Below are 24,756 nucleotides of genomic sequence, written 5' to 3'. Positions count from 1 at the left end.
CACGGTGGCCAGTGGAGAGCTCGCCATATAACACTATCTTGGGAAGGTGATGGTCCTCCATTCTGGAGATGTGACCTACCCAGCACAGTTTGATCTTCAGCAGCGTGGATTCGATGCTGTCGGCCTCTGCCATCTCGAGTACTTCGATGTTAGGGATGAAGTCGCTCCAATGAATGTTGAGGATGGAGTGGAGACAACGCTGGTGGAAGCGTTCTAGGAGCCGTAGGTGATGCCGGTAGAGGACCCATGATTCGGAGCCGAACAGGAGTGTGGGTATGACAACGGCTCTGGACACGCTAATCTTTGTGAGGTTTTTCAGTTGGTTGTTATTCCAGACTCTTGTGTAGTCTTCCAAAGGCGCTATTTGCCTTGGCGAGTCTGTTGTCTATCTCGTTGTCGATCCTTGCATCCGATGAAATGGTGCAGCCGAGATAGGTAAATTGGTTGACCGTTTTGAGTTTTGTGTGCCCGATGGAGATGTGGGGGGGCTGGTAGTCATGGTGGGGAGCTGGCTGATGGAGGACCTCAGTTTTCTTCAGGCTGACTTCCAGGCCAAACATTTTGTCAGTTTCTGCAAAACAGGACATAATTCATGATTGTATGTAACTTGTATCCTACAATACAATGGAAAAAATAACAAAAATGTGAGGACTCTTTGTCAGTGGTTCTCAACCTTTTCTTTCCACTCACATACCACTTTAAGTAATCCCTATGCCATCGGTGCTCAGTGATTAGTAAGGGTTGCTTAAGGTGATATGTGAGTGGGAAGGGAAGGTTCAGAATCACTGCTCTAGACACAATTGTTGCTAAAATATTTTGCTTGAAAAATTGTCATTGGCCCATTTCCTTTGAAGTTATGAAACCATACAAATAACGATTCAATTAGGTATGATTAAAACAGTGGTATTCAAACTTTTTCTTTCTACCTACATACCACCTTAAGCAATCCCTTACTAATAGCAGTACACCTATGGCATAGGGAATACTTAAAGTGGTATGTGAGTGGAAAGAAAAAGGTTGAAAACCTCTCCTTTATGTGATCAAAGCTTTGAGCTGTTTTGGTTAATGAGAAAGAAATGGGTGCTTTAAGAGTGTCTGTGTATTGATGAAGTGTGATCAGTATCTAAGGTGCTGGGGCGGCACACTCTCTCATGGCAAACCGGCTCCACCCCACGTGTAACACAATGTGGTGAGGCAGCCATGGGGAGCTGGCGCTCCCAGGGTTTCTCCCTGCCTCAAGTCTCCTGCCCAGCAGGCCTGAGGCAGCGATTATGACGTCACAATGCATGAGGTGACTGAGCTCATGCTGCCCTTAAAGGGGCACACGCTGAATTTGAATAAAAACAGTCATTAACAACTTTCAATGTGGTGGCTGAGTCTTGGCTGTGTTCAGCACTACATTGGTGACCCTGTTGAGCCCAGACGCCTCTCTGATCTCAAGAACATGGATCCGGCAGAGGTCAACACCGTTGCCATCAAACTGCCCCCCCTTCTGGGCAGTTGTGGTTTGGGCAAGTAAGGCACAGTTTCAACTGAGGAACATTTCAGCAGACGCCATGATGTTCTACCACGTTGTGAATGTGCTGGACGAAGAAATGACAGCCAGGGTGGATGATCTAATACACAACCCACTGGCCAAGGGCAAATATCTTGCCCTCAAGAACCTGCTCCTTGGCACTTTTGGGCTCTCCCCTCAGCAGCGTGCCTCCAGGCTCCTGCACATCGACGGGCTAGGGGACTGCACACCATCGGCCCTAATGGACAAGATGCTGGCAGAGGATCACAAACCTTGTTTCCTATTCCATCAGATCTTCCTCGAGTAGATGCCCGGGGACATCCAACTAATCCTGGCAGATGAGGACTTCACGGATCCTCACTGAGTCGCAGCCTGAGCGGACACCCTCTGGTGCACCAAGAGGGAGAATGAAGCAACCCTCAGTCAGGTTGCACGACCAAGAGCCAGCCAGCCGCCACACTCCCCCAAGCACAAGCCGAAGGAGCACCATTCCACCTGGTGCTTTTACCATCAGCGTTGGGGAGCGCAAGCTCATAAATGCTGACAATCGTGTGACGACCAGGGGAAATGACCTGGCCAGCCACCATTGATGGCTGTGCGGCTGGCCATGTGGACAGCCTCCTTCATGTTACTGACAAGTCCACCGGCAAATGTTTCCTGGTGGACACAGGAGCAGAACTGAGCATCCTTCCTCCCACCTCCCTCGAGAGACACACCCGATCTTGTGGTCCCACCCTGCAGACAGCCAATGTTTTTGCCATCAAGGCCTTTGGTATCCGCAGGGCGCAGATCCAGATTGGGAAAGAGAAATTCTGCTGGAAGTTTGTGTTAACCTCAGTGGGTACTGCGTTGTTAGGGGCTGATTTCCTGAGGGCACATGGACTGTTGGTCGACATGAAGGGCAAGAGGCTGGTCAACGCTCACACCTTCCATTCGGTGCGCCTGAAAGCCAGGAATGCCTGCGAGCTCGAGATTGCCACCATCACCACTTCCAGGGATGAGTATTTGAACATACTCCATGAGTTTCCACCATCCTTCAACCGCGATTCAGCACCACCTTGCCCCAGCACGGAGTATACCACCATATCTCCATGAAGGGCCTCCCACTGCATGCCAAGCCCAGATAACTTCTGCCTGAGAAGCTGCAGCTGGCAAAGGAGTTTTCCAGGCTGCAGGAGTTGGGGATTGTCTGTCGCTTGGACAGCGCCTGGGCATCCCCTCTCCATGTGGTCCCCAAATCCTCCGGGGGCTGGAGACCCTGCAACGATTACTGGCGTTTGAATGATGCGACCACACTGTACATGGTTCCACACATTCAAGACTTCTCGGCCAATCTCCACGGCGCGCAAGTCTTCTCCAAGGTCGATTTGGTGCGGGGGTATCATCAGATCCCGGTCCACCCCGAGGACATCAGCAAGATGGCGATTATCACCCCCTTGGGCCTCTTTGAATTCCTGCGTCTGCCCTTCAGCCTCAATAATGCGGCCCAGACTTTTCAGCGCCTCATGGACGCAGTGGGTAGGGACTCGAACTTTGTGTTTATCTACCTGGACGATATCCTTCTTGCCAGCCGCAACCACGAAGAGCCCAAGGCCCACCTCTGTACTCTGCTCGCCTGACCGGCGGAGTTTGGCCTCACAGTCAATGTGGTCAAGTGCCAGTTCAGCAAGCAGACGCTGCAGTTCCTGGGGCACACTATCTCGGCAGCAGGTGCTTCCCCAGCGCCAGAGAAGGTCGCGGCCGTCCAGCAGTTCCCCAAGCCAACCACCCTCAAGGGCCTGCTGTTAGCGTCGATCGCCACCTAAGGAGAAAGTCCTGACCTGGTTGGAGGAGGCAGGGACCGCTTTTGCTGCAACAAAGGAGACCTTTGCCAATGCAAATCTATTGGTGCACCCACGCCCGAAGTCACAGACTGCGCTCTCAGTGGATGCCTCAACCTCGGCGGTAGGGAGCGTATTTGAGCAGTGGCACCCACTGGCCACCTTTAGCAAACAGCTGTGCCTGCCAGAGTTCAAATACGGTGCTTTCAACCGAGAGTTCCTGGCGCTGTACCTGGTCATTGGCACTTTCAATACTTTCTGGAGGGCAGGCCCTTCACGGTGTTCACGACCACAAGCCCCTCATACAGGCACTCGTGATGGCCAAAGATCTGTGGTCGGCTCACCAGCAATGCCACTTCTCCTACGTGTTGGAGTTCACCATCGACATCCAGCACAGGGCAGGCAAAGAGAACATCGTGGCGGATGTGCTCTCTCATCCGCTGATCAACGCTCTCTTCCCCGGCCTTGACTACACAGAGTTGGCACAGGCCCAGAAGGTGGACACAGTGACGGATGCTCTCCAGACCACCATCTCTGGCCTCGAGCTTCAGAACTTTCAGTTGCTCTGTGATATCTCCACCAGGTCGCTGTGCCTGGTAGTTCCACCACAGTGGAGGTCGAGGGTTTTTAGCTTAGTCCACGACCTAGCTCACCCCTCAGTGAAGACTTCGGTGCGAATGGTGGCAGAGCGATTTGTGTGCCTCGAGCTCAAAAAGGAGGTGGCCGAGATGGCGAGGAACTGCACCAGGTGCCAGGCCTCCAAGGTCCACCGGCATACGCAGGCCCCAATCCAGCAATTCGACCCAGGGTTTTGGAGATTTCAGCACATCCATGTTGATGTTGTAGGCCCCCTGCCGGTGTCAAGAGAAGTGCACTACCTTCTCACAATAGTCAATCAGACCATGAGATGGCCGGAGGCTGTTCCCGTCAAAGAGGCTTCTGCAGAGACGTGCGCCAGGAACCTAGTCAGTCTTTGAATCGCTAGGTTCGGAGTCCCAGCACACATCACCAGTGACAGCCCCCCCCCCGCCTCCCTCACATCATGGCGTCCAGCTAACACATCTCCCCAAAGAGCTGGACTCGGCGGAATTTGTATTTGTTCAGCGCGGCCCACATACGGCACCTTCACAACACCCCTACCAAGATCCATACAAGGTCCTTCCAGCGGTCTGGTAGGACTTTCACTTTGGTCATAGGGGGTAAAGACTAACTTTTCACCATGGACTGTTTGAAGGCAGCGCACTTAGACACATCACAGCTGGTGCAGACGGCCATGCCCAAACACCGGGGGTGCCTGCCCAAGCGGCGGGATGCGTAGCCAGTTTTTGGGGTGTGTGGCGGTGCTCATGGTTGTGCAGCCATGGGAAGATGTCGCTGTCAGGATTTCTCCAGGCCTCAAGTCTCCTGCCCAGCGCACGGCTGGGGCAGTGATTATGATGTCACAATGCACGAGGTGACCGAGCTCACGCTGCCCTTGAGGGGGACCGTGCTGAATTTAAATAAAAATAGTTATTAACAACTTTAGTGTGGCGGCTGAGTCTTTCTTGGCTGTGTCCAGCACTACAAGGCATTTTAAAACACACTGAAATGCTGGAGGAACTCCTCTCTGTCTCCTCTGGATACTGAAAGACCTGCTGATCTCCTCCAGCATTTTGGTGTGTTTTTACTACAATCACAACATCTATAGACTTTCGTGTTTTACTCTAAGGTTCATTTGCAAGACATCAACCTTGGTGTGGTCAAGGCAAATTACTCTAGACAGACACTTTTACAGCCAATTCTTGTTACTTCATTTCTGCTCTGATTGGCCTTTTGGCACCTCAATGCACAAATCAATCCTCTTCCCAACACAATCCTCAAAGTAAGGTAGGCCTATGTCTATGAAGTACATTGTATAATTACTTCTTCATTGTTCCTGCTACTTACTCTCAGTAGCTAATCTTATAAAACAGATTCATCTTGTTTCCCAGAGCTAAAATGTCTTACCTAACTAAAGTCAGACTTAAATATAAAATCTCAAATCATTTGTGATGATAATTATATGTTAACATAGGGATAGAAACCTTTTATGACTAATGTGTTTCTGAGGAAACCATAGATTAATGGCAATTCAACATGAAAGGCTATCAAATAATAAATTCTAAAGGCCAAGTATTGAACCACGCTTGGTTTGGGAGAGGGATTCAATGCGTAAAGAAACTGATTTTTTTTAAAAATAAATAAATAAGAAAAAAAAAATTTTTTAAAGGCCAAGTATTGATTATATTTGCAATTAACAATGATTTAACATTTTTTAAAATCACTATTTAATTGCTTATTGTATATATGATTTATTTTTCATAGCACATACTTATTGTTCAGCGACAGATGTCTATACTAGAAGAGGAACTAGAGGAATTTCGTTTAGCTTTGAGACAGTATGTGGTATCTGCAACAACACAAACAGGATGTTTGCAGTACGTATGAAGATATTTATGAAATTTAATTTTGCTGTATTGTGATATTGAAGTTTACAACATGCTTTTGTTGAACTGTAACTTTAATATTTAGAAGTACGGCCTCTTCCCCCCGCCCCCCCCCCCCCAAATGTGCTGATCCAATTTACCACATTATAGCACAAATACATTTGTCATTTTTCCACACAGCAAGTTCTTTCAGTGGTGATTGGAGTAAAAAGGTACAAAGATAAAAGGACACTGTTTGAGCTGCTGAGTTTAACCAGCTTTGTGTTTTTAACTTCAACCACAGTGTCTGCAGATTTTTGCGTTTTACTAGGTTATGGAACTGTTCTGTGTCACTTCAGGTCCAGATTTAAGCTAGTTTAAGAGATGCAGTACTTTCTACCAATAGTAAGTTTCATAAAAATAATCTACATTGCATTTGCTTGGTTTTTAAGTTATATTTTAATGAAATGGTATACAAATACATTCCCTGCATGGTTTTTTATGCATGCTGTCCTCGTTTTCAGTTTTATAAATTGTGGCTACACCTGATACTTGTATTAAGATTTCAAATGAGAGTTGAAAGCAAGTTGTTTAATATTTATTTTAGCAAAATACAGCATCCATATATTTTTGTACAGATTCCTTTGTTTTTAAATTGTGAACCATGAGCTGAAACTGTATCAAATGTTTTATCATCTGTAATATAACTCTTAAATGTTTTAGTTCATATGTCTTCTAAAGATGTGACATTCATACAACAAATTAATCCCATATGACAATAATTTCACTTGAGTATTTTGTGATACAATCACAATATTTATATTGTGCCTTTCATGGTCTCAGAATATCAAAAGCTTAAGTACCACTGAACCGTTTTCACTATTTTAATGTAGGAAATAGAACCATAGAAGCCTACAGCACAGAAAAACCAGGCCATTTGGCCCTTCTAGTATGTGCTGACCATCATTTCATCAGTCCCACCTATGTTCCCTTTCCATAATTCTCCAGACCACTCCCATTCATGTATCTATCCAATTTATTCTTAAAACACAAAACCGAGCCCGCATTCACCACATTAGAAGACAGCTCATTACACATTCCAAACACTCCTTGAGTGAAGAACTTTCCCCTAATGTTCCCCTAAATCTTTCCCTTTCAGCTTAAAATTATGACTTCTCGTATTTGCCAATGTCTTAAACAACTTCAACATAACATCCCAACTCCTATACTCAATACTTTGATTTATAAAGCCAAAAGCTTTCTTTACAACCATGTCCACCTGCGATGCCACTTTCAGGGAACAATTTATCTATTCCCAAATCTCTTTGCTCCTCTGCACTTCTCAATGCCCTATCATTTACTGTGCATCTCCTACCTTGGTTTGTCCTTCCAAAATGCATCACCTCACACTTGTCTGCATTAAACTCCATCTACCATTTTATGGTCCATTCTCCCATTTGGTTCAGATCCCTCTGCAAGCTTTGAAAATCTTCCTTGCTGTCCATAACTCCTCCTATCTTGATATAATCAGCAAATGTGCTGATCCAATTTACCACATTATAGCACAAATACATTTGTCATTTTTCCACACTGCAAGTTCCAAAAACAGTCGAGAGAGAGAGATTAACTTTCTCATCTTCCTGTCAAATTGCAGCAGCAGAGATCAGATAGGTGCAGTCTGGTTTGTAGTATTATAAAAAGGGGAGTACTTCCAGCAATAGAAACTGCCCAGTACAGCTCCGGTGAGCCAGTCTAATTATTTATACTCTAATTTCAGGATTAGAAGTGAACCTACCTGAAAATAATCAAGAAACAAGGGTTAATCATTTGTGATGATGCTTTAAAAGCCTGTATAAATAGATAATGAATTCATTCAAATAAAAAGTGGATACTTGAAAATTTTCAAAAATTGGATGTTCTATCAACTCTGTTCCATATCACAAACTGTTCATCAATAATTGATTCATATTATTCTTATTATATAACATTTATTTTTTGAACCATTGTTTCTTAGTATTTCTGTGCAGACGCTATCAAATGAGGCCCGTTTTATACTTTATGAATTCTGGGAAAACACCAATCTCTGGAAAATGTAAGTATTTGCAAGTCCATAAAGACTAAAATTGACTGGTTAGACCTCAGTTTTATACTTGATCATGGGACGAGTATTTGCCTCAGTCTGATATTTGCCTCAGTTTTTTTTAGTTTTTTTTTCAAAAATTATACATAGTAACATATTCAATATATTAAACTTTTTCTCACAAACACAACAATCAAAAACAAAACAGTCCCTCCTCCCCCATACATACAGATCCATTCACCGTCAGTGCTTACATATAAGTATAGAGAGTACAGTTGGGGAAACTGTTTTTATATATGCTACTTTTATACTGTTTTTTGGTTCCTTTTTATTACTGTATCTAGGCCCCTATATGGTCCAGGTGTGGCTGCCAGACCTTTACAAAAGTGTCATTTTCTATGTGATTTTTTTTCTCCAATAGGTATACAGCTGTTCATTTCTGCAGTCCATGGTGCTATAAGTAAAGGAGAGTCAGATTCCAAGTAATCGCGATACATTTTTTCGCTACCGCCAGTGCTATTTTTAAAAATGAGATTTGATATTTGGTCAATTTTTGTCCATGAAATTACCAATAGGTGTAGCTCTGGGTTGTGATATTTGCCTCAGTTTCTCCTGTAATGGTAAGCCTTAAGACTCATTAAGTTTATTCTACCTTTCAATAAGGTCACAGCTGGAGTCAAATAAACTAGTGCCAAAAAATCTATTGAACTCGGTTGTGAATTTATTAACTCATTCACATACCTCTGGTTAGCAATTCAAGCTCTCTGAAAGAAAACATTTCTAAGTCCTGAATGGGTGAATTTTTATTCTGAGAAGATGACCCTTTGTTTTAAACCCTCCAACCAACAAAGGAAAACTCAATATCCAGTCTGTCAAGCATTCTAAGAATTTTGTTCAGTTCAGAGATGATTAAATTATTCATGATAATTTGAAAGAATAATAACCCATTTTACTTAATCACCTCTCATCCAGAAAACAAAGCAATTTTCTTGATCAATTAGCTCTAAAATGTACTTCCTCCAACTCTTAGATATGGCTTCACCAATCCACATAAGCTGCAGCAGTTAGCACAGTATTATTACACTGCCTGCGAACCGGAATTGAATCTGCCTCTGTCTGTACTTGTCTGTGTGGGTTTCCTCTGGTTTCTGCCCACTTTCAAAGACCTACAGGTTGATAAATTGGTCATGAGTGTAAATTGGGCAGCATGGGCTCAGGGGCTGGAAGAGCCTATTACCATGCTGCATCTCTAACGGTTCAAAGCTTCCTTTTATTGTCACGTAATATACAGTGGTGTTCTCCACCACTGACCTGAAGTCAGCGTATCACCAATTTCCCCTTAGCTCAGGAGACTGCCAGTATTCCACATTCAAAACAGATAGGCTCTTCCACTTCCTCCAGGTACTCTTTGGAGTCACTAATGGTGTCTCCATGTTCCAAACAGAAATGGATTGCATGGTAGACAGACACCAACTGATGGCCACGTCCCCCTACCTAGACAATGTCACCATTTGCAACCATGACCAGCAGGACCACAACATTATTTGGCAGAGAGTTTGGCTTTGGAGAAACAAATAAATGAGTTGGAAAAAGAATTTCAGAAGGTTACAGAAGATAAGAAAGCAGCATTAGCTAAGTTGAAATTACATTAATACTTTACAAACATATCAGTATGAGTGCCTAATTCAAAGATCTAAACATTATTATGAATTGGGTGAAAGGGCTCATAAGGTGTTGGCTTGGCAATCAAAAACTGAGCAGGTGTCGAGAACTATTAATGCTGTTAAAAAGAATTCGATAGTTAATTATAAACCTCAGGAAACTAATGAGCAATTTTAGCAGGATGGTTCTATTGAATCCTTTTTATCTTAGTTGCATTTACTGGTTTTAGGAGGAGGAAGAAGTGAAAGATTTGGAATCTCCATTTACAGATTTTGAGAATATGAAAGCCATGCAGGAGATGCCAAATGGAAAGTCACCAGGGGATGATGGGTTTTCTGCAGAGTTTTATCAGGAGTTTCATGAGGATTTGTCTCCTATATTTATGGATGTCCTTCAGCAAATAACCAATGAACAGTCTTTACCCGAATCTTGTTTGTGCGATTATTACAGTGATTCCAAAGAAGGATAGAGATCCATTAAATGTAGCTTCGTATCGACTAATTTCTTTGCTAAATGTGGATTATAAAATAATAGCTAAGGTATTGGCAAATAGACTTGCTAAATATTTGCCACAGTTAGTACATGTTGATCAAGCTGGTTTGATCAAGAATAGATGTGCATCTGATAATATTCTTAGATGATAACGTTGATCAATGCATCGAGACAGCAACCCAACCAACCAAGTGGTCGCACTTGATGCGGAAAAAGCATTTGGTCGGGTCGAGTGGAATTTTTTATTTAAGGTGTTGGAGAAGTTTAATTTTGGGCCTCTTTTTATTGGTTGGGTTAAAGCATTGTATAAAAACCTGATTGCTAGAGTGGTGATGAATGGTCAGACGACTTTGGCTTTTAAATTAACGTGATCAACTCATCAAGGCTGTCCATTGTCACCAGCCTTGTTTGCGTTGGTCATTGAGCCATTAGCTCAGGCAATTTGATAGAATGATAATATTAAAGGAATAAAAGTAGCAAATGATAAATACAAGATTAATTTATTTGCTGATGTATTGATTTATTTGACACATCCGGAGCATTCTTTGAGGTTCTTACAAGAATGTTTGATTCAATTTGGTGTGCTATCTAGCTATAAGGTAAATTGGGACAGGAGTGAAATATGCTGATTTCAGAGGGGAATTGTCAGATGGTCTGATTAAAATTAAATATTTAGGAATAATTGTGGATGTGGATTATCAATCTTTATATAAATTATGCGCTGTTATTGAAAAAGATTAAAATGGATTTGGTCAAATGGAAGGATCTTCCATTAATATTAGTAGGTCAAGTAAACTGTATTAAAATGAATATTTTTCCACGTATTCAGTATTTATTTCTGTCAATTCCATATTTGCTTCCAAAGAGTTTTTTTCAGGATTTGAATATGGTGGTGAGGAAATTTTTATGGAAAGGAAAATTAGCGCGAGTGGCTTTGCAGAAGTTGACATGGAAGTATGCGTTAAGAGGTCTTCAGTTGCCTCATTTTCAGAATTATTATGAGGCTGCACAGTTGAAGTTTGTTAATAGAATGATGGATGTTAAACAGCTCCCTAGTTGGGCTAAGGTGGAATTAGCTTGTATTTCTGAATCTGAAGTTCATCAGTTTATATATAAATGGAATTTGCAGGGATATAATATGCCGGTGTTAAAGCATTTATTACAGATATGGATTAATAGAAATGCTGTTATAGGCACGAAGGGGAGATTATCAATTCAAACTCCATTATATCAAAATCAGCTTATTTCTTTTTCAATGTTTAAATGATATTTAAAGGTATGGCATCCTGATAGGGTAGAAGTGATTCAGGATTGTTTTGAAGAGGGACAATTTCTTCTAACCATTTGAGGGAAAAATGTGGAATACCTGTAAATTCTTTGTATTGTCAAATTCGAGGTTTGATAATAGATAATTGTGGAAAGGATATGAGTTTACCTGAGTTAACGAAGTTTAAATCTTTGATCTCTTTTGCATCAAAAAAGGGCTTTATTTCAGGTTGTTACAAGAGAATATGGATAAGTCGAATTTGGAGAGATCTATAAATAAATGGGAAAATGACATGATATACCTCAGGAAGATTGGGAGGTTAAGTATTGTGAAGGGATAACTAAACTGATTAATGTAAGGTATGGTTTGGTTAATTATATTTTTTTTGCATCAGTTGTATTTGACTCCTGAGAAATAGAAAAAATATGGATTTAGTGATTCAGATTCGTTTTAGATTTGGGTTGAATATTGGAACTTTTTTCATGTCTTATGATAAAGTTCAGCCATTTTGGGAAAAATTTAGGATATTTTTTGAGAAATGATTTAAGATTAAGTTATCGTTTGACCCAGAGATTTTTTTTTTGTTGGGTTATATGGTTTCTTTGAGTTGGATAAGTTTCAGATTGCATTTGTTTGTTTAGTGTTATCATTGGGCACAGAAATGTGTAGCGATTACTTGGGGAGAGGATGTGGAAATTAATATAATCCGTTGGCGTAATGAACTGAGATCTTGTATTTATATGGAAAAAGTAACATAATTTACATAATTATTTTTTTGCTCAAATGTGGTCACCTTATTTAGAGTATATGGGTTTAGATGTATCTTAAAATATTATGTGGTTTATTCATATTTGTAATGTTTTTTTTGTGGCTCCCCTTGTGGGGCTGGCTGGGGTGGGTGGGAGGGAGGGTTGCTTGATTTGTTATTGTATTTTTATGTAATTTTTATATTCTTAATAATTTTAAATAAAGTTTTTTTTAAAAAAACAGAACAAAATCCTGAGGGGGAGAATAGAGCTCTCCACCTATAACTATGATATCCTATACAGGCCAGGCAAGCTCAACGACACCCCAGATCCCCTATCCCAGGGGATGTGCATGAGTGCACATCTTGGCCACGTCCAGTTCCTCCACGATGACCTCTGCTATCCTAGAGTTACAAGACTCTTCCACTTCATTAAAGCTCTGAACTTCCCGTACTCCATCAAGGTGTCAGGTCTCTGACGAGACGCTATCGGGTCTGCGGAATGTAAACCGCAGTTCTTGCAGCCCAACAAGTCTCACCTCATCGAAGCCATGTGATCCTTTGAATTACTCAGTATCGATTTCAAGGTACCCCCTGCTCTCATCCAACAGGAATGTCTATTTCCTCAACATAGTTCTCCAAGTTCCCTTTTGCCATCCCATATCCTGACATGAACTCAGTCACTATCATCAAGGCATTCCACAACATATTCACCCTCTTTGTACCCAAACTATATCCACAGTGATCGGGGATCCTCTTTCATGAGCGACGAGTTGTGGCAGTACCTGTTGGCTAGAGGCATTGCCACTAGTAGGAACATAAGCTACAAGCCCAGGGGGATCAGCCAGGTAGAGAGAGAAAAAATGCCTTTGTTTGGAAGGCAGTCCTCCTGGCCCTTGAGTCAAAAAGCTGGCAGTGTCCCATTGGCAGGAAGTCCTGCCGGAAGTACTCCATGCCAACTGATCCCTTCTATGCACCACTAACATTACCACAAATGAACGTGGCTGGAATCACACTTCCTCCCTGGCTCTCACGCGAGAGGTCATAAGACTGATCCGTTGGTCGAAGAGGTGCAGCTCCTGCACACCAACCCTCAGAATGCTTACGTGGTGTTCCCCATGAGGACACTGTCTCTGTCCAGGACCTGGGACATGCCAGAGACCTCTACCCATCCCCCTCAGGGACTCTGTGTAGGTTAGTGACACCCTCCAGGCTCCCATGCCACACGCCCTGGACCATCTTCCAGCTGCTTCAACCACCACGACTGTCCCCACATATAAACAAGCCCCACTTCCTACAGAGATTGGCCCTCCCTCCCTGGCCTCTGTTCCCAGCCTCGGGACACATGACCAGCAATGGAACTGACCAGTACATCACCAGCAGAGCTGCGCAGGTCACAAACCAGCTGATCGTCTAGAATTTTAACCCAGCAGGGTTTTGTTTTAAGAGGGGGTGAATGTGGTGATATGTATGACTGTGTATGGGTAGCTGGCCCACCCACTAATGACTCCTCTCCTTATGACCCGGCCATAAAGTTGGACCTCCCTTCCGTCCTTCATTCGAGCACATGGAATCAGGCCAGCTACAATCTAAAGTGTATTAAAATTTATCGTTCCTTACTCTCACTCACTGACTTTGGAGTTATTGATAGACCACATCAATGAGCATTGCTCAACACCCCTAACAATAGGAGAAGCAAAAAAAGTCCCTTTAGAGACACTGAGTGCTCCCACAGTCTCTGCAGCCACACAGACTCCAGTTCAAACCTCCGATGCGATCAGGAAACCTTTAGCACCCGAGGCTCTTTGGGAGCCCTTCTTGCCCTCAGCATTTTCTTGAATCTGGTTTCTATGACCCAGTCTCTCGTAGCTCACAGTCTGTGAGTCCTTTGACCGCAAGTCACCAAGCACCCACATCCTGATCCCCTCGTTGGTCTGCTGCCGTGGTCACCATCCTGTAAGAAAATTTCCTATGATTCTCCTCCATGGGGTGGGGGGGGGGGGTGTTCTCCCTATTTCTGGTGCCCTTTGCCAATCCTCTGCTTCCCTGGACTCTGCAACTCTTCGTGGTATGCTGCCCAACAATAGGCACCAACCCTAAGGTTGCAGTATTTAAAAAATAAATGCAATTGGCTCCTTTAGCAGACTGTTTAAAGCCTGTGTGGAGCTGTTGGCATTTGGACCAGGCAATAAGACCCTGTGGAGCAGCACTGTGTCTCTAACTCCCCGCTGTCCTGAGTCCGCACCAGGGACAGAGCTGCCATTTTTATTACTCGAACTGTAAGCTCTTGACTCCAATCATATCATTTGCCTGAGAACATAATTATCATCACACTGACTTTGTGAATATTTACAGAGACATTAAAATTCCTTTAAATGTCAATGTTAGTAACTCACTAGTCCTAAATTTGGTTTGGCAGAACGCTTTTTTTATATTTGTGGATGGGAACCATAATATTTATTTTTAATTGGGCCAATGACAGAAAGCAGCAGCTTAAAGGCTGCAGAGAGACGAGGATCAGATATTGAAGAGGCTTTTTAATTGTGGACCTGGTAGTCCCAAATCTCCTTATCCTTGCATGTTCCTCTTATTAGGAGATGGATGATATTCAGTTCTGTCAAAATATTGGAGGAATGTGTATTTCTCAGAATGAGCCAGATTAAAATAGATTTTTTTACTTCGACTGAACTTCTAAGAATATATTCCTGTAAATAGAAAAAAATGGCTACATTTGGTGTTCTGGTTGTTTGCTTATGCTATGCAATTTATGTGCACTAATCAGGTATCAACAATTATTAAATTTCTTTAATTTATATGCTGATTACTTTAGGCACATCCAGACCAATTATAGCAAGACCTTTCAGAGGAGCAATGTGGATTTCTTGGACACTCCAGAGCTAATAACAACCATGCTTGTACCTGGTAATGATGCAAATAAACTTGAAGAAAGTCTATTACAAACACAGTATTACTTTTTCATGTGTGCTGAGAGCTACTTTCTACAGTTTTTTCTCATTACAGGTGAAAACTGATACAAATACTTGAACAAACCAAAATAGGGGAATGAAGCAAAAATATAACCAACTGTAATTAACCTTGGGCACCCCACAGCAATAAAAAGGGTACAATGAAGATGTGCCAAGATAATATCATGAATATGAAGTTATATAGATAATTAGCAAAATGTGAATTTTATAGTATGGAACATAGAAACATTTGACTGATTGCTGTTATTGATTAGAAAATTCCAAATAAGGTCCTTGAAGATTACTGAAATAATAAAGGGAAAACTATTCATTTATGGAATTACCTTTTGTGGGCTGTTTGTTCTAACTTAGTGTGCAAGACAGTTTAATTTCTTCCGGATCGTTATTACTCTTTCATATTATTGATAAATCAAACGTCCCTATTATTCTTATCAAGGCCATCTATGTCTGAAGCAGTACTATTGGGATTTAATCCATCAAGCCTAAACCAACTTTCAGAGCATTCTCATCATTCCTATTCCCACACTTAATTCATTCACTTTCACATCATGATCAACTGACCCTCAATCCTCTTGCCACCCACCAATACTGATGACAATCTGCAGGGGCAATTGACCTATCTGCCAGTAAGTTTTTCATATGGAGGAGGAAATCAGGAAAGCCAATGCAATCACAGGCAGGACTACACCCTTTGCCAAGGTTGAATTTAGAGCCCTGGATCTGTGCAACAGCAGAACAAACTGCAGCATCACTGTGCCACCCTTCTTGGAGGTGGGTTGGGTTATCGAAAGACAGTTATTATTCATCTAAGTGAAAGAACTGTTTGGTCTTGATTTCTCATGCAATGGCAACCTATTTGATTTGCAATTAAATCGAAATGGCTGTTAGTATTGAAGGGAGAACAGGAGAGATTGCCCTTCCTGCAGCAAAAACCTAGAGGAAATGTGTTCATTGTAATTCCTGTGTGAAATCTTATGTACATTCATTATATTCAAATTGCTCATAATTACACATGAGAATTGTGTAGTGTCTCTGAGTGAATCCTTTTTATTTCTTTTGCAGCTTCATGGTGGGTCCTGAATAATAACTGAAACTGGCCTCCAATGCAGAAGAAAATTTTGTTAATTTTTGTGTAAAATATCTCTAAAATAGCTTAATGTATTAAACTATTAAGATGAATTATTAAAATCCAAACATACATAAATGCTGCCAACATCTTGCATGATAAATAACAAGTACATGACTGGAAATGTGTCCAAGTTGATGATTGATTGTGTGTGTGTGTGTGTATGTATGTATGTATGTATGTGTGTATATATATATATATATATATATATATATACTAGTGATATATATTCTGTAAAACACTGATTATTTTCTGTGGTGTCATAATTCAGTTATATTATTATCACCAAAATTTCATCAGTATATTTCAGGAAATTATAAAATGAGAAAGGTGTTTTTGTCATAAGTCTTGAGGTTATAAGTCCAATCATTCTTTTATGTTACACAAGTTCACTGAATTGGCTGAAGCTGCCAACAAGAATTTATTACTTTTAATGTAATTTCAACATCAACTGGAATTGATGTCTAACAATAACAAAAAAGTTAAGTATTGAGCAATGGTGTTGTGAAGTGGGCTGAACAACCAATCACATTGAAGATTAATTATAAATCGTAATTTGTAGTTATTTAAAGATTGATGTATACACAACATTAAGGTATTGAATTGTGAAACATTTGTCTGATGGAATTACTATCCAAAAATTATTATAGCTGGAAAGATTGCTAAGCAATGATTAGGACATAGTATGCATTTAAAAACTCTATAAAAAAAGATTTCTCTGTTTTAATTAAGAATAACTCATAAATACATTTGTTCTCATTAATTTGTTGCTTTCAGAATTAGAATTTATTGTCATAAACAAGTCATGAAATTCAGTGTTCGCAGCAGCATCATCGAGCAAACATTCATATTATAACCATCTTACAACATAAAAAAATAGTGCATGAAAAATAAGGCAGTGCCTAGTTCATTGATTATTCAGAAATCTGATAGCAGTGGGAAAGAAGCTGATCTTGTGCTGTTGAGTGCTCGTCTTATTGGGCTCCTGTACTTTTCTCCCAATGATAGCAGGCCTGGGTGGTGGTGGGGGGCGGGGTCCTTGAGGATATATAGGCTGCTTTTTTTTAGACACCGCCTCATGTAGATGTCCTCGATGGAGTGAAGTCTGGTGCCTGTGGTGTCGCAGTGGAGTTGACATCCATCTGGGGTTTGTTCTTGTCCTGAGAGTTGGCGTCTCCATACCAGGCAGTGATGCAACCAACCAGAATGCTCTACATGGTACACCTGTAGAATTTACGAGAGTCTTTGGTGACATACCAAATCTTCTCAGACACCTCAAATAAAGTATAGCCACCTTTGTGATTGCGTCAACATGGATTCTCAGAGACATTGAATTTAAAGTTCTTGATCCTCTCCACTACTAAGCCCTCAATGCGGACTGGGTCATGTTCCCCTGACTTCCTCCCGAAGCCCACAATCTAGAGTATTTAAAACATAACCCCAAAGATGAGTAGGGAATCACTAATGGCGTATATCCCTAACATATGTTATAATGATGAATTCTGAAGATGTCACCACTATTTTTGTTGCATACTTTGTGTGTAAAATTTCAACAGTATATTTTAGTGAAAAAAAAGTGAATAGTTGTGATTTTTTTTTGGCCAAAAGAGTATATCTGATAATTGAGGCAAAAAAAAACAATAGTTTTTCTCCAGATCTACAATGATTTTTTTTCCTTTGGGCTCAGAAGAAATAAAGTGAAATAAATAAAAAACAGGCAGACAACTTAGTACACTGTGAGAATGTGAATGGAAATTGCTTGTAGTTTATTTTTAGCCTGATTGCTATTTTATTATCCCAATTTGAAGTGGCTTTTGCTGTGGTTGTGTGTATACAGTAAATGATGAATCATACTGTTGGTACTTTAACTTTGTCTAGCAAAAATTGAAGTTCATGTAATTACAAATTACTGTTTATTCATGAATGAAACATTAAAACTTGTCTTCTAAATTGTTCCAAGTTCTTTCCTGTACCCAACAACTTTATTAATCCACAAATTTATTACAAGTGTTCAGTAATGAGAGAAAATGTACATTATCCCAGAAACCAATCTGGTAAACCATAACTATCAAAAGCAAATCAGTCATTTCTGTTGTGACTCTGGATCATTGAAAAAATGTAGGCCATAAAGAATTTGACAAATTTGAATCACTGGGAAATTAAAATTTCTGGAACAAGATAGAAATGCCGGAGGATTGGAAGGTAGATCATGTTGTTCCGTTGCTTAAAAAAAAGGCTCCAAAAGTAAACCAGGAAATGACAGGCCGGTGAGCCTGAAGTCGATAGTAGGTAAATTATTGGAGGGTATTCTAAAAGATTGGAGTATTTGGACAGCCAAGGGCGGATAAAGGAGAGTTAGCATAGCTTTGTGTGAGGTAGGTTGTGTTTAAAGAATATTGTAGAGTTTTTCAAGGTTTCCAATGTAGATGAAGGAAAGGCTGTGGATGCGGTCTATGTGGACTTTAATAAGGCCTTTGACAAGTTCCCACATGGGAGATTAGTTCAGAAAGTTCAGACACTTGGTATCCATGAAGAGGCTGTAAACTGGATTCAAAATTGGCTGAATGGGAGGAGAGAGAATGGTAGTGGATGATTGCTTCTCAGACTGGAGGTCTGTGAATAGTGGTGTTCCACAGGGATTGGTGCTAGGACCATTGTTGTTTGTTGTCTATATGAATGATCTGGATGATAATGTGGTAAATTGGATCAGCAGGTTTGCTAAGTGGTGGTGTTGAATAGCAAGAGCTTGCAGAGGGATCTGGAAATTGGCCAGAAAATGGCAGATGGAATTTAATGCAGACAAGCGTGAAGTGTTGCAGTTTGGAAGGACAAAGGTAGGGCATACATAATGAATGGTAGGGCACTAAGGAGTGTGGAGGAACAAAGGGATCTGGGAATACAGATACATAATTCCCTGAAAGTGACATCACAGGGAGACAGGGTTGGAAAGAAAGATTTTGGCATCTTGGCCTCCAATTATCTCTATTGGGCAGTCAATAAATCAACTCTTATCACCTTTCCTGCTCTTATTGTGCCAGCCTTTAATACCTCCCCCAATCAATGCATTGCAGACACCCACTACTCTATCTGTAAAAATAAAAACCATTGATGTTTCCTTTGAACTTTACTCACCTTCAACAAAGATGCCCTAATAAAGGCCTAGAGCCCTAATCTCCATACCTGCATTGGATGTGAGCCAGCAGCATGAAGAGGCATGTCTGGGTCTTCTGATCAATAAAGCCTTTGACTGTCTGCAAGTGGTCATTGATCGTGCTACAATTTATTGATCAGAAATTTTAAAGTGCCATGGACAAGGCAATTTGATTAGAGAAGATGGAAATTGATCCAAAGGAACCAGAGGCTTCCGTAAAGTTTGATATGTAGCTACACCGTTTGAAGGCCTTTGCAGCTGTGGGCCACCAAGCATACCAGTTAATTCACGACTGCACTAAATACAAAGAGGCAATCAAGGAATGCAATGTACGCATGCTTCCTGCTTGGTTCCCGACGCCAGGGTCTGGGTGAGTTAGTCGACGATTTCATGAAGGCTATGTGGGAGCTGGGACGAGACTGCAGTGACCTACCAGGAGGAGTTCATCCGCAATAGACTAATCACTGGATTCCGCTCATCAAATATGGGAATAACTCCTGGAGAAAGGCGATCAGTCTTACAGGAAGTGGTGCAGATGGCCCGAGTGATGGAGACTGTCCAAAAGAATGCGAAGGCCTACTCAATGGACCCATGGCAAACAGGTGGGGAGATTGGGCAACACCATCTTGGAACTTGGGGCCCCTGATTGCCACTGCTAAACACACGAGAGGCAACTACTGCGGCCAAAGCAAACACCCGCAAGAGTACTGCCTGCCCCTTAGTGCGACCTGCTTGAACTCCAGGAGGAAAGGACACTATGACAGAGTATGTCAATCTAAGCCTCCCCTCTAGCACTGCCGCGTGCAGACCACGACCTGCATTGCCATCTTGGGCCAACCCACTTCTGTCGTCATTTCTGGTTGCTGAGAACCAAACTTCCAGGCCAAGGGTGCTACAACATGGAGGGACGTCACATCCAGCTTCACTTTTTGACTCCACCATGTGCAATCCATGGGAGTGGCCATCTTCACAATCTCCCGGGTGGCTACCATGGCGCAGCTAACCCAATGACATGGCAGCAGTGATTCGGAGAGTGAGCTGACATTGTTGGATCAGAGTAGACCACACCAGCTGAGATGATTGATGATGGGCATCGAGGTAAACAGTCACACCACTGGTTGCCGGTTCGACACCGGAAGCACCAAGAGCTTCCTACACCCAGGCATGGCCAAACATTATTACTTGACTTTGTCTCCAGCCAAGTACAAGGTATCACTAGCCTTCAAATCTCTCTGCAGATGTCCGTGGGAGATACACTGTGACCCTAACCATGGGGGTAAAAAAATATAAGAACTTCAGACTTGGTGATGCCCCACCTCTGCACACCCATCATATTGGGACTGAATTTCCAGTGCCAGCTTGAGGGTGTGCTAATGCAGTTTGACGGGTCCGACCCCCACCCTCACTGTCAGTAATAACCAATTATAGGAGGCCCTTCCTCTCCCCCGAAGTTGCCCAATCTCTTGCCCAAATGCCAGGCTGGGCTCCCAACCCGTGGACTGGCCACTCTCCAGATCCCTCCACCTCCGCTATTCCAAAACCACCCCGGACTGCAAACCTGTGGCCACTAAGAGCAGGTGATACAGCCCTGAGGACAGGGAATTCATGGAGGTGGAGCAGCTGCTGGGGGAGGGTATAATAGAACTGACTAACAGTCTCTGGAGGGTGAAAGTAGTGGTGGTGAAGAGTGGGGAGAAGAACCGGATGGTGATCGACCACAGTCAGACCATTAACCAGTTCACTTTACTGGATGCCTACCCTTTGCCCACAAAGCTTATATGGTGAATGAGATCACCAAGTATATGGTCTTCTCTACCAAAGAACTCAAATCGGTGTACCACCAAATCCTAATTCGCCCAATTGACTGGCCATACATGGTTTTGAGGTCAATGGCCAACTCTATCATTTCTTATGGGTCCCATTCAGACTCATAAATGGGGTATCGGTGTTCCAAAGGGAAATGGACTGCATGGTGGATGACAATGAACTAGAGGCTACGTATTCACATCTGGACAATGTCACCATCTGTGGCCATGACTGGAAGGAACATGAGAACCTGCAGAAGTTCCTGGCCACCACAAAGGCCCTCAATTTCACATATAAGAAAAAAACTCCCATGTTTAGCACCAAGCATAGTGGAGCATAGTGTCATCATTCCTGACCCCGAGCACATGCGGCCCCTTCTGGAATTACCTCTGCCACAGAACCCCAAGACTTTAAAAAGGTGACTGGGGCTCCTCTCATATTATGCCCAATGGATCCTCAACAATGCAGACAAGGCCCAACCTCTAGTGAAAACCACACCTTACCTATCAGCAGAGGTCTGTAAGGCTTTTGAGGGCATCAGGGACAAGATTTCCAAGGCAAGGATGCATGCCAGTGATGAATCCATCTCGTTCCAAATGAAAAGTGATGCCTCTGACTTTGCTCTGTCCACCACACTGAACCGAGCAGGCAGGCCAGTGGCATTTTTTTCCTGCACCCTCCAAGGCCTTAAATGCAGACACTCTGCCTTTGAGAAAGAGACATAAGCTAATAGTGGGGTCCATGTGCCATTGAAGGCACTACTTGGCCAGCAGACCATTCACCTGCTGATGGACCAGAGAAATGTCACTTTTATGTTTAACTATAAACAGCGGGGTAAAATAAAAAATGACAAGATCATGAGGTGGAGAATTGAACAGTCCACCTACAATTATGAGATCTTGCACCAGCCATGCAAGCTTAATGAGCCACCCGATGTCCTATCCATGGGAACCTGCACCAGGGTGCAAGTTGATCACCTCCATGTCCTCCATGATAGCCTCTGCCACCCCGGGGTCACAAGGCTCTACCATTTTGTGAGGGCCGATAACCTCCCCTACTCAGTGGAGGAAGCCAGGGAGCTGACTCACAATTGTGTGGAATGCTGCTGGAACTTTACAGTCCAAAGAGAGCCCAACCCATCAAGGCCACTCACTCCTTTGAATGTCTCAGAATGGACTTCAAGAGGCCCCTCCTGTCCATGAATCGGAACATTTACCTCCTGAGCATCGTGGACGTGTACTCATGTTTCCCATTCCCCATCCTTTGCCCAGACATGACCACATCCATAGTCATTAAAGCACTCCGCATAGTATTCACTTTGTTCAGATACCCCAATTATGTTCATAGCGACCAGGGATCTGCCTTCATGAGTGAGGAGTTGTGGCAATATTTCCTTTCCAGGGGCATAGCTATGAGCAGAACCACCAGCTACAACCACTGTGGGAACAGGCAGGTGGAGAGGGAGAATGATATGATCTGGAAGGCAGTCCTCATGTTGAAAGGGATGCCCATATCCCAGTGGCAAGAGGTCCTTCCAGAAGCACCACCAGATCGCTACTTTGCATGGCAACTAACGCAATGCCACATGAAAAACTGTTCTTCTCTAGGCTGGCATCAGGAACCACACTGCCGATCTGGCTGATGACCACAAGGCCGGTACTTCTCCAGAAATATGTTAGAATACAGGAAGTGCACCTCCTGCATGCGATACCCCCAGTATGCGCTAATAAGGTACCCATACAGGCGGAATGATACATATCCATCCAGGACTTGGTTGGTGAAAGTGGGCGCCCCGACACAGGAAGGTGCACCTGATACCCCCAAGCAGCAACCAGTCAGACCCAGAGATCACCCTGACAGGCAAAGCAATGATCCCATCCTCAACATGTTCCCCCGAGTGTTCTGCCCCCCTCCCCCACTATAGCAAACCAATTCCCCACCCCCTATGACCCAGTACACACAGACACTGTGTAGTCCTTAAACACCCAGCCAAACTAACAAGCCACTGTTTCACAGGAACCAACGATACAGCCAGTAGTACTTTGGAGATCTCAGCACCAAATAAAACCGCTGGAGTGGCTGAACCTTTGAACTGTATGGACTAGAAGACCTGTGCCAATGGACATTGCCTGGCATCACCCTGCCGGATTTCATTCCAAAAAAAGGAGGGATGAATGTGGTGGACCATGGTACTGCGGGCATGTCCTCACTGGCCCGCATTCTGTACCTGTAGCCCTTCCCCATAAGATCCCCTAATAAAGGCCTAGAGTCCTATTCTCCTCCCTCATACCTGGTTTGGATGTGAGTAGCAGCATGTAGAGGCATCTCTGGGTCTTCTGATCGATAAAGCCTTTGACTACCTGCTTTGTGACTGCGAGTGGTCATTGATCACACCACACATATTATTAAGTCACCTCTCATCCTTCATCATTCATTTTGACTGACACTTCCTGCTGACATATTTGTTGAAGAGGCTATTCAGCAATTTATTAAAGCCTTTGATTCTCTCAGCCAGGAGACAGTTTGAAAACCCTTCTCAAATTTAACTCACCACAAAGATTCTTCTCCATTTTACACTTATTCTTTAGTGGCATATAAGCCATGATATTAATCTATGTATCTAGTGGTGAACCATTCTAAGTGAAAACTGGTGTCAAACAAGAATGCATTCATTGTCCCAAAACTTTTCTCAACCTTTCTTTCTGCAATGTTCTATCTCACCTCCCACAAACTTCCCATGGGAGGGAAGCAAATAGAGTTCTGCAGCATGGTCAACCACATCCATTCTTGAAGGTACCGAGCACCAGTCTTGGACCCGCTTTAATTCACATAACAGCAGGTCTCATGGTCACTGTCAACCCACATTTGTCTAAGAGATTTACAGAATGCATTGACCACACTTCCAGTACTGAAAATCATACAAGTGACTTTCAGATTTCTTTCCATGCTATTGAATGTAACTATTATAACAGATAAATATTGGGAGGAATTTGCTAAGATTCGTGAGTCACATACATATGCACGTTTTAAAACAGATCTTATTTGAAAGACTGAAGAATTCATCCAGGAACATTCCAAAAATTATGGTGAATGCTATGCTCATTTCACAAGTAGTCATGAAATGGCATCATGAAATGAATAGACCATTGTCTTGGAGGAGACAAACTGGCTGTTTAAAAGTACCTGCAGTATGCTCACAAAAAGGTCACTCCTGGGTTTTGTTTACCTAAGACAACAGCTTGACAAGAGAGAAGTCAATCTCAACAAGCTCTCTCAGCCAGTGTGTGTGTGACACTGAAAGCAGCTGAACAATGCATGCCAGGAAAAGCAGATTGGAAACAGAAAGTTTCAGAGTAGTGGATGGCTAGAAGTGCTATCTGTCTGTCTCTTGGAATAAGGGGAACAGAAAGGAACTCTATGTTAGCCTGAAAGAAAGAGGTTACCATTTCGAGAACCCTGATGGGGCAAGTTTCATCAGCGAGACCTTGAGGTGACTAATGATGTACCTCGGGTGTGGAAATCCTGGATCAATAAATCTCTCTCTGCAAACCCTACAAGAACCTTCCTGAGCAGTAAACATTTACCTTTTGAGCACCAAAGCCTGGTTAACCTTATACATGTTAAATTCTGTGCAGAGTATAAGAATTGCCTGCATCCAGA

The 24,756-nt window shown here is 42.6% G+C and overlaps 1 protein-coding gene across 1 annotated transcript in view; it reads left to right on the top strand.

The window, feature by feature from the left end:
- Window positions 1-16,217, top strand: part of LOC138755621 (N-terminal EF-hand calcium-binding protein 1-like) — a 201,760-nt gene extending 185,543 nt beyond the window's left edge. The window contains 4 exon segments of the mRNA XM_069921964.1: window positions 5,680-5,792; window positions 7,795-7,872; window positions 14,857-14,948; window positions 16,076-16,217. Of these exon segments, the coding sequence (XP_069778065.1) occupies window positions 5,680-5,792; window positions 7,795-7,872; window positions 14,857-14,948; window positions 16,076-16,104 (312 nt within the window). The 3' untranslated portion in view covers window positions 16,105-16,217.
- The last annotated feature ends 8,539 nt before the right edge of the window (window positions 16,218-24,756 follow it).

Source organism: Narcine bancroftii, chromosome 2 (genome assembly GCF_036971445.1).
Source record: "Narcine bancroftii isolate sNarBan1 chromosome 2, sNarBan1.hap1, whole genome shotgun sequence".
Lineage (NCBI taxonomy): Eukaryota > Metazoa > Chordata > Chondrichthyes > Torpediniformes > Narcinidae > Narcine > Narcine bancroftii.
This window is presented reverse-complemented; position numbering and strand designations above follow the sequence as displayed.